The sequence below is a fragment of the Ranitomeya variabilis genome, chromosome 5 (genome assembly GCF_051348905.1).
Source record: "Ranitomeya variabilis isolate aRanVar5 chromosome 5, aRanVar5.hap1, whole genome shotgun sequence".
NCBI classification, from domain to species: Eukaryota; Metazoa; Chordata; class Amphibia; order Anura; family Dendrobatidae; genus Ranitomeya; species Ranitomeya variabilis.
Genome location: NC_135236.1, coordinates 26,062,882 through 26,073,812, shown reverse-complemented (window position 1 = coordinate 26,073,812; position 10,931 = coordinate 26,062,882). Strand labels below are relative to the sequence as shown.

Here is a 10,931-nt window from a genome sequence, read left to right as displayed (position 1 = left end):
TCTCTCTCTGTGGAGACCCTCACTCAGTTACACTTCAGTGGCTGAGATGTTTTCTTCCCTGCGAGACAATTTGCCCTCCCAGAAATGCATTGAAAATCCTCTCACAATGGCGACTGTCCACTGCCATCTCTTCTATCACCCTGTGGCAGGGCTCAGATCCCTTTAGAGGACGGTCTCCGGTCAGAGTCTCACATACCAGTTCTTGCTGCCATCATCATCCTTTTCTGACTGACTCAAATCTTACCGCCTCATAACAGTTAGGTCCTCCCCATAACATGTGACTTTCCGAGAAGCAGTCATTGAGGGACAGCACTGTCAATACTCTTTCCCATAAATTTCACTAAAACCTTTACTGATGTTGTCCCTGTAAGAAAATTCACAATTAAGTAAGACAAGCAAAGAAATGGGAATAACAGGAAAAACCGCGTATATTGAAAATGCAGAAATAACGTAATAAAAATAATTATATCTCAGAAACATTATGAGAAAGAGCAAAACTAAGCATATTTTTTGAATCAGCACAACAAACGCCATAACAAACAGACATATTACTTTTGCTGATGATTTTTTTGTGTGTTGACTCGTGTTATTAAATTAAATGGGAATTTTCTAGTTTTCCTAATTTTTCTAGTGTTAAAAGTAGAGAATTCCTGTCTAATTTAGAAAAATAGAGTGAAGTCAGCTAAAAACCTAATCTCCATTTGCTAATGACAGCACAGTCTCTTTTATTGGCCGGATTATTTAACCCTTTTACCTCCAAGGGTGGTTTGCACGCTAATGACTGGCCAATTTTTTCACAATTCTGACCACTGTCAATTTATGAGATTATAGCTCTGGAATGCTTCAATGGATCTTGATAATTCTGACACTGTTTTCTCATGACATATTGTACTTCATGATAGTGGTAAAATTTATTTGATGTTACCTGCATTTATTTGTGAAAAAAATGGAAATTTGCCGAAAATTTTTAAAATTTCACAATTTTCCAACTTTGAATTTTTATGCCCTTAAGTCACAGAGATATCACAAAATACTTAATAAGTAAAATTTCCCACATGTCTACTTTACATCAGCACAGTTTAGGAACCAACATTTTTTTGTTAGAAAGTTATAAGGGTAAAAAGTTGACCAGCAATTTCTCATTTTTACAACACCATTTTTTTTTAGGGACTATATCACATTTGAAGTCACTTTGAGGGTCTACATGATAGAAAATACCAATTGCAACACCATTCTAAAAATTGCACCCCTCAAGGTGCTCAAAACCACATTCAAGATGTTTATTAACCCTTCAGGTATTTCACAGGAATTTTTGGAATGTTTAAAACAAAATGAACATTTAACTTTTTTCACAAAAAATTTACTTTAGCTCCAATTTGTTTTATTTTACCAAGGGTAACAGGAGAATTTGGACCATAAAAGTTGTTTTACAATTTGTTCTGAGTATGCTGATAACCCATATGGGGGGGTAAACCACTGTTTGGGCGCATGGCAGAGCTCGGAAGGTAAGGAGCGCCGTTTGGAATGCAGACTTAGATGAAATGGTCTGCAGGCGTCACATTGTGTTGCAGTACCCCTAATGTACCTAAACAGTAGAACCCCCACAAGTGACCCCATATTGGAAACTAGACCCCCCAAGTAACTTATCTAGATATGTTGTGATAACTTTGAGCCCCCAAGTGTTTCACTACAGTTTATAATGCAGAGCTGTGAAATTAAAAAATCATTTTTTTCCCCACGAAAATGATTTTTTTAGCCCCCCAAATTTTTATTTTCCCAACAGTAAACAGAGAAATTGGACCCCAAAAGTTGTTGTCCAATTTGTCCTGAGTACACCGATACCCCATGTGTTGGGGTAAACCCCTGTTTTAGCGCACGGGAGAGCTCGGAAGAGAAGGGCACTGTTTTACTTTTTCAATGCAGAATTAGCTGGAATTGAGATCGGATGCCATGTTGCATTTGGAGAGCCCCTGATGTGCCTAAACAGTAGAAACCCCTCAATTCTAACTGAAACCCTAACCCAAACACACCGCTAACACTAATCCCAACCCTAACCATAACCCTAACCACACTCCTAACCCGAACATGCCCCTAACCCTAATCTCAACCACACCCCTAACCCTAATCCCGACCCTAACCACACCCCTAACTCCAACACACCCTTAACACTAATCCCAACCATAACCCTAACCACATGCCTAACCCTGACAAACCCCTAACTCTAATCCCAACCCTAATCCCAACCGTAAATGTAATCTAAACCCTAACCCTAACTTTATCTCAACCATAACTTTAGCCCCAATCCTATCCCTAACTTTAGCCCCAACCTTAACCCTAACTTTAGCCCCAACCCTAACCCTAACTTTAGCAGCAACCCTAACCCTAACTTTAGCCCCAACCCTGACTTTAACCAAACCCTAACTGTAGCCCCAACCCTTACTGTAGCCTAAACCCTAACCCTAACTTTAGCAGCAACCCTAACCCTAACTTTAGCCCCAACCCTAACCCTAACCCTAATGGGAAAATGGAAATAAATACATTTTTTAAAATGTATTATTTTTCCCTAACTAAGGGTATGATAAGGGGGCTTAATTTACTTTTATAGCAGGTTTTCTGCAGATTTTTGTGATTGGCAGCTGTCACACACTAAAAGACTCTTCTTATTGTTAAAAATAGTTTTTGCATCTCCACATTTTGAGAGCTATAATGTTTCCATATTTTGGTCCACAGAATCATGTGAGGTCTTGATTTTTGAGGGACGAGTTGACATTTTTATTTCTACCATTTTCGGGCACTTGACATTATTTGATCACTTTTTATTCTGATTTTTGTGAGGCAGAATGAACATAAACCAGTTATTCTTGAATTTCTTTTGAGGGGGGACATTTATACCAATATTCCATGTTTGATAAAATTGATAAAGCAGTTTTATTCTTCGGGTCAGTACAATTACAACGATACCTCATTTATATTTTTTAATGTTTTGGCGATTTTATGCGATAAAAACTATTATAATTTTTTTTGCATCGCTTTATTCTGAGGACTATAACTTCTTAATTTTTTGCTGATGATGCTGTATGGTGGCTCGGATTTGCGGGACAAGTTGATGTTTTCAGCGGTACCATGGTTATTTATATCCGTTTTTACTTTGTTCCAGGATGGGACAGGCGCTTACAAGCCACCTCCCTGCAGGACCCGGAGGGAGCCCCGCGGCCATTTTGGATCTGGGTCCTGCAGGGAGGAGGACGAAGGAGACCCTCTGAACAAAGCGATCACATTGCGTTGTTCCGTGGGTCTCAGGGAAGCACGCAGGGAGCGCCCCTCCCTGCACGATGCTTCCCTATGATGCCGGAAGGCTGCAATCATTTTTGATAGCAGTGTTCTGGGGGTTAATGTGCCAGGAGCGGTCCGTGGCAAATAGTGCTGGATTTCAGCTGTGATAATCAGCTGACACCCGGCCGTGCTCCCACCGTGAGTGCTGCTGATCACATTTGACTTACTATTCCGTCGAGGGTCAGATAGGCCCAGATCATCTCTATGGAATAGTACGTCTAAGGTCAGAGAGGGGTTAAAAGTCCTTTCACCAGGTTGTCAGGCAACCAGTCCCAATTCTAATGCTTTATGCAAATGGTAACACATACCTTCCTGCAGTTGAGCAGTCAGGCTGTGATTTATGCTGTCCATGATTTTGGCAGCATTAATCTAGTGACAAGTTCCCATTAAAACTTTGCCCCATTTTGTGCACCTGTATTAGTAACATCTTTTTGGCTTATAATCAGTACACGCTAGAGAACTCTTGCATTTGGGAGATTGGCAATAGTTGTAGCACACTGTAGCCCTATAATTGTAAATGCAGAAATCAGTGGAACCTTTGATGTGTGTACTTAAAATGACTAGCTAAAAATTCTAAATTAGAAATCCATTTGCGTAACAAAAAGAAACTAAAAAATGCAAAGGAGCAGTTTTTAACCCCTTCCCGACCTTTGACGCCACGTAGGTGTCATGAAAGTCGGTGCCAATCCGACCCATGACGCCTATGTGGCGTCATGGAGGGATCGCGTCCCTGCAGATCGGGTGAAAGGGTTAACTACAATTCCACCCGATCTGCAGGGACAGGGGGAGTGGTACTTCAGCCCAGGGGGGGTGGCTTCACCCCCCCGTGGCTACGATCGCTCTGATTGGCTGTTGAAAGTGAAACAGCCAATCAGAGCGATTTGTAATATTTCACCTAAAAAACTGGTGAAATATTACAATCCAGCCATGGCCGATGCTGCAATATCATCAGCCATGGCTGGAAACACTTATGTGACCCCCCACCCCACCGATCGCCCCCCCCAAGCCACCGATCTGTGCTCCGCTCCCCTCCGTCTTGTGCTCCGCTCCCCCGTCCTCCTGTCCGCTCCCCCCGTGCTCCTATGCCACCACCGTGCTCCGACGCCCCCCCGTGCCCCGATCTCCCCCCCCTCATACTTACCGAGGCTCCCGGTGTCCGTCTGTCTTCTCCATGGGCGCCGCCATCTTCCAAAATGGCGGGCACATGCGCAGTGCGCCCGCCGAATCTGCCGGCCGGCAGATTCGTTACAAGTACATTTTGATCGCTGTGATAGGTTCTATCGCAGCGATCAAAATAAAAAAATAATAAATAAAACCCCCCCTTTATCACCCCCATAGGTAGGGACAATAATAAAATAAAGAAAATATTTTTTTTTCTTTTTCCACTAGGGTTAGGGTTAGAACTAGGGTTAGAACAAGGGGTAGGGTTAGGGGTAGGGTTAGGGGTAGGGTTAGGGGTAGGGTTAGGGTTATGGCATGTGCACACAGTGCAGATTTGGCCGCAGATCCGCAGCGGATTGGCCGCGGATCCACAGCGGATTGGCCGTGGATCCACAGCGGATTGGCCGCGGATCCGCAGCGGATTGGCCGCTGCGAATTCGTAGCAGTTTGCCATCAGGTTTACAGTACCATGTACACCTATGGAAAACCAAATCCGCTGTGCCCATGGTGCAGAAAATTCCGTGCAGAAACGCTGCGTTGTATTTTCCGCAGCATGTAAATTCTTTGTGTGGATTCCGCAGCGTTTTACACCTGTTCCTCAATAGGAATCCGCAGGTGAAATCTGCACAAAAAAACACTGGAAATCCGCTGTAAATCCGCAGGTAAAACACAGTGCCTTTTACCTGCAGATTTTTCAAAAATCGTGCGGAAAAATCTCACATGAATCCGCAACGTGGGCACATAGCCTTAGGGTTAGGGTTGGAATTAGAGTTAGGGTTGGAATTAGGGCTAGGGTTGGAAATAGGGTTAAGATTAGGCTTGTGGTTAGGGTTACGGATAGGGTTAGGGGTGTGTTGGGGTTACAGTTGTGGTTAGGGTTGGGATTAGGGTTAGGGTTGGGATTAGGGTTAGGATTAGGGTTAGGGTTGGAATTAGGGTTACGGGTGTGTTGGGGTTAGGGTAGTGGTTAGGGGTGTGTTGGGGTTAGGGTTGTGATTAGGGTTATGGCTACAGTTGGGATTAGGATTAGGGGTGTGTTGGGGTTAGTGTTGAAGTTAGAATTGAGGGGTTTCCACTGTTTAGGCACATCAGGGGTCTCCAAACGCAACATGGCGCCACCATTGATTCCAGCCAATCTTGCGTTCAAAAAGTCAAATGGTGCTCCCTCCCTTCCAAGCCCCGACGTGCACCCAAACAGTGGTTTACCCCCACATATGGGGTACCAGCGTACTCAGGACAAACTGGGCAACAACTGTTGGGGTCCAATTTCTCCTGTTACCCTTGCAAAAATAAAAAATTACTTGCTAAAACATAATTTTTGAGGACAGAACAATTATTTTTTATTTTCACGGCTCTGCGTTATAAACTTCTGTGAAGCACTTGGGGGTTGAAAGTGCTCACCACACATCTAGATAAGTTCCTTCGGGGGTCTAGTTTCCAAAATGGGGTCACTTGTGGGGTGTTTCTACTGTTTAGGCACATCAGGGGCTCTGCAAATGCAACGTGATGCCGCAGACAATTCCATCAAAGTCTGCATTTCAAATGTCACTACTTCCCTTCCGAGCCCTGATGTGCGCCCAAACAGTGGTTTACCCCCACATATGGGGTACCAGCATACTCACAACAAACTGTGCAACAAAAATTGGGGCCCAATTTCTCCTGTTACCCTTGTGAAAATAAAAAAATTGCTTGCTAAAACATCTTTTTTGAGGAAAGAAAAATGATTTTTTATTTTCACGGCTCTGCGTTGTAAACTTCTGTGAAGCACTTGGGGGTTGAATGTGCTCACCACACATCTAGATAAGTTCCTTGGGGGGTCTAGTTTCCAAAATGGGGTCACTTGTGGGGGGTTTCTACTGTTTAGGCATATCAGGGGCTCTGCAAATGTAACATGATGCCCGCAGACCATTCCATCAAAGTCTGCATTCCAAAATGTCACTACTTCCCTTCCGAGCCCCGGCATGTGCCCAAACAGTGGTTTACCCCCACATATGGGGTATCAGCGTACTCAGGAGAAACTGGCCAACAGCTATTGGGGTAAAATTTCTCCTGTTACCCTTGCAAAAATAAAAAATTCTGGGCTAAAAAAATATTTTTGAAGAAAGGAAAAACATTTATTATTTTCACGGCTCTGCGTTATAAACTTCTGTGAAGCACTTGGGGGTTCAAAGTGCTCACCACACATCTAGATAAGTTCCTTTGGGGGTCTAGTTTCCAAAATGGGGTCACTTGTGGGGGGTTTCTACTGTTTAGGCACATAAGGGGCTCTGCAAACGCAACCTGACGCCCGCAGAGCATTCCATCAAAGTCTGCATTTCAAAACGTCACTACTTCCCTTCCGAACCCCGACGTGTGCCAAAACAGTGGTTTACCCCCACATATGGGGTATCAGCGTACTCAGGAGAAACTGGAAAACAACTTTTGGGGTCCAATTTCTCCTGTTACCCTTGGGAAAATAAAAAATTGTGGGCTAAAAATCATTTTTGAGAAAATAAAAATTATTTTTTATTTTCATGGCTCTGTGTTATAAACTTCTGTGAAGCACTTGGGAGTTCAAAGTGCTCACCACACATCTAGATTAGTTCCTTGGGAGGTCTAGTTTCCAAAATGGGGGTCACTTGTGCGGGAGCTCCAATGTTTAGGCACACAGGGGCTCTCCAAACGCGACATGGTGTCCGCTAATGATTGGAGCTAATTTTCCATTCAAAAAGCCAAATGGCGTGCCTTCCCTTCCGAGCCCTGCCGTGCGCCCAAACAGTGGTTTACCCCCACATATGGGGTATCATCGTACTCAGGACAAACTGGACAACAACATTTTGGGTCCAATTTCTCCTATTACCCTTGGGAAAATAAAAAATTCCGGGCTAAAAATCATTTTTGAGGAAAGAAAAATTATTTTTTATTTTCACGGCTCTGCGTTATAAACTTCTGTGAAGCACTTGGGGGTTTTAAGTGCTCACTATGCATCTAGATAAGTTCCTTGGGGGGTCTAGTTTCCAAAATGGGGTTACTTGTAGGGGAGCTCCAATGTTTAGGCACACAGTAGCTCTCCAAACGCGACATGGTGTCCGCTAACGATTGGAGCTAATTTTCCATTCAAAAAGTCAAATGGCACGCCTCCCCTTCCGAGCCTTGCCGTGCACCCAAACAGTGGTTTACCCCCACATATGAGGTATCGGCGTACTCAGGAGAAATTGCCCAACAAACTTTAGGATCCATTTTATCCTGTTGCCCATGTGAAAATGAAAAAATTGAGGCTAAAATAATTTTTTTTTGAAAAAAATGTACTGTTTCATTTTTACAGATCAATTTCTGAAGCACCTGGGGGTTTAAAGTGCTCACTATGCTTCTAAATAAGTTCCTTGGGGGGTCTAGTTTCCAAAATGGGGTTACTTGTGGGGGAGCTCCAATGTTTAGGCACACGGGGGCTCTCCAAACGCGACATGGTGTCCGCTAAAGATTGGAGCCAATTTTTCATTCAAAAAGTCAAATGGCGCTCCTTCCCTTCCGAGCCCTGCCGTGCGCCCAAACAGTGGTTTACCCCAACATATGAGGTATCAGCGTACTCAAGACAAATTGTACAACAAAGTTCGTGGTCCAGTTTCTCCTTTTACCCTTGGGAAAATAAAAAAATTGTTGCTAAAAATCATTTTTGTGACTACAAAGTTAAATGTTCATTTTTTACTTCCATGTTGCTTCTGCTGCTGTGAAACACCTGAAGGGTTAATAAACTTCTTGAATGTGGTTTTGAGCACCTTGAGGGGTGCACTTTTTAGAATGGTGTCACTTTTGGGTATTTTCAGCCATATAGAACCCTCAAACTGACTTCAAATGTGAGGTGGTCCCTAAAAAAAATGGTTTTGTAAATTTTGTTGTAAAAATGAGAAATCACTGGTCAAATTTTAACCCTTATAACTTCCTAGGAAAAAAAAATTGTTTCCAAAATTGTGCTGATGTAAAGTAGACATGTGGCAAATGTTATTTATTAACTATTTTGTGTCACATAACTCTCTGGTTTAACAGAATAAAAATTCAAAATGTGAAAATTGTGAAATTTTCAAAATTTTCGCCAAATTTCCGTTTTTTTCACAAATAAACTCAGAAATTATCGACCTAAATTTACCACTAACATGAAGCCCAATATGTCACGAAAACACCATCTCAGAATCGCTAGGATCCGTTGAAGCGTTCCTGAGTTATTACCTCATAAAGGGACACTGGTCAGAATTGCAAAAAACGGCAAGGTCATTAAGGCCAAAATAGGCTGGGTCATGAAGGGGTTAATATTTTACCTAGGAAACACTTTTTTAACAAGAAGTCCCAACAGAGACAAGAATATGAGCAAACAAGGAAAGTAGCGAGTAGAGGCAAAGATCACCATTAAATGTACAATATTTAACAAAAATTATCTTTATTCAAAAAACAATTAAAAAACCCAAAGGTTTATAGATGAACAACAACATGGAAGGTCATATAAGTACCCTCCAGACTCCTCCACTATGTGCACCGGGAGAGTGCTGAGGTCAAGCACATGATACAGAGAAAAACCCATATAAACAGTACAAAATATGCAAAGCTCAAAAAACCCTCCAAAATTACAAAACATGAAAATACATCCTTTAACTGTAAATAATTGAATAATACTAAAAAGATGAAACTCATCCTTCAAATATCCATTATATTAATTAAAAGAAAGTTGCAACTCACAAATACAAAGGGGTAAACAATATTATGGCCCTCATGGCCCAAATTGGCTTTTTCCTCGAGGTAATAAACCCTTTTACAAAAATACTTTGCCTCATATACAATTTCATAAGTAAATCTTTTTTTGTATTTTCTTGAAATTCACAGTTGATATCAATGATCAAATCTCATAACACAATTACCAATGTAGATCAGCTGATAAAGTTTTTTCTAAGAGAGAAAGGGAATGACCGGAGACTGTAGTCCATAGAGTTAAAGTTTGCAGAATAGCACATTTACTGATCTATCGTTTGCAGACTCTTACTTTCTTGTGGTGAATGAGATGGAGGCTTCACCTTCAACCTCGGTTTAGCTTCAGTTGTTTTATATGATAGAAATACGGTTCATTAAATTAATTAAAAAAGATAGAATGAGAAATGTTGATGATTAGTTTCCTTAGCGCCTGCTTAATATCTCTATTACTCAGACTGTAAATGATGGGATTAAGAAGTGGGGTTACAACAGTGTAGAGCAGGGATAGTAATGTCTTAGCATTTTGCTGGCGTGGAAATGCATAGGTGATAATAATTGACCCATAGAATAAAGACACAACAGTCAAGTGGGCACTACAGGTGGAGAAGGTCTTCTGCCTCCCGGTCACAGTCGGGATCTTCAGTATGGTGAAGATAATATAGACGTAGGAAACTATAATAATGGTAAGTGGGAAAATTGCAAATAAAACAGCTAAAACCAAACTTTCCATCTTCATTATCAAAGTGTCTGAACAGGAAAGCTCAAGTAAAGGTTCCAAGTCGCAAAAGAAATGGTCGATGATGTTTGGTCCACAGAAATCCAAACGACTCAATGTTAGAAAAATTATCAATACTGTGCCAACAACTATCAACCAAAATGAGAGAACAACTCTTAGACAAAATGTGAGGTCCATGACTGAAGTGTAATGTAAGGGGTAACAGATGGCCTGATACCGGTCATAGGACATTACGGTCAGGAGAAGACATTCCAAAGCATCAGAAGCTGAAAAAAAATAAAACTGAGTCAGACAGCTTGTAAAAGACACCGAACTTCCATCATTGAACATGACTTGGAGCATGTTGGGTACGATGGTGGTGGTAAGTAAGATGTCGGACAAGGAAAGTTGTGTGAGGAAGAAGTACATTGGAGAGTGGAGTGATCTGCTGAAGGACACCACCAGAATAATAAGCAGGTTTCCACATACAGTCACAATGTAGATGACCAACAGCAAAAAGAAGAAAAGCAAAGTACAATTCTGTACATTTTGAAATCCCAAGAGCAGAAATTCTGTCACTTTACTAAAATTGTGATGTTCCATATTTAAAATATTTAAAAATTCTCTAACACTATAACAAAGAATGAAAACAGAAGAAAGTACATTGAAAAAAGAGATCAATTTTCTATTTGCAGAGAATTTATATATTAGAGATGAGCAAAAATCAATTCTGGCAGACTTGCTAAAATCGGTGGCATTGGGGATAATTGGTTATTAGCTGAGATTGGGTCAGTGGAGCAAATCTGAGGACTAAGTGGTAGATAGACAGGTATGGGATGGATGAGCCAAGGAAAGCTGAGAATGAGTTCAATATTTCTTGTTATTTTAACTTTTTTGTCTCTCAAAATTGCATAACCCTAATGTCCAAAAGTTGTAATTTGTTAGAATCCAAGGTTTTTTTTAGGAAATTTGTAGCAAATTTGACATATTTAGAATCGATATGCTA

At 41.4% G+C, this 10,931-nt stretch overlaps 1 protein-coding gene across 1 annotated transcript; it reads right to left on the bottom strand.

Moving 5' to 3' along the window:
* Positions 1-9,589: 9,589 nt before the first annotated feature.
* On the bottom strand, positions 9,590-10,528 carry LOC143774746 (olfactory receptor 10A7-like). The gene has a single exon (XM_077262510.1). The coding sequence runs from the start codon at positions 10,526-10,528 to the stop codon at positions 9,590-9,592; it is 939 nt and encodes a 312-aa protein (XP_077118625.1).
* Between the last annotated feature and the right edge of the window lie 403 nt (positions 10,529-10,931).

Excerpts from the sequence above, each read along its gene's own strand:
- LOC143774746 (XM_077262510.1), bottom strand. The coding sequence starts at position 10,528 with ATGGAACATCACAATTTTAGTAAAGTGACAGAATTTCTGCTCTTGGGA.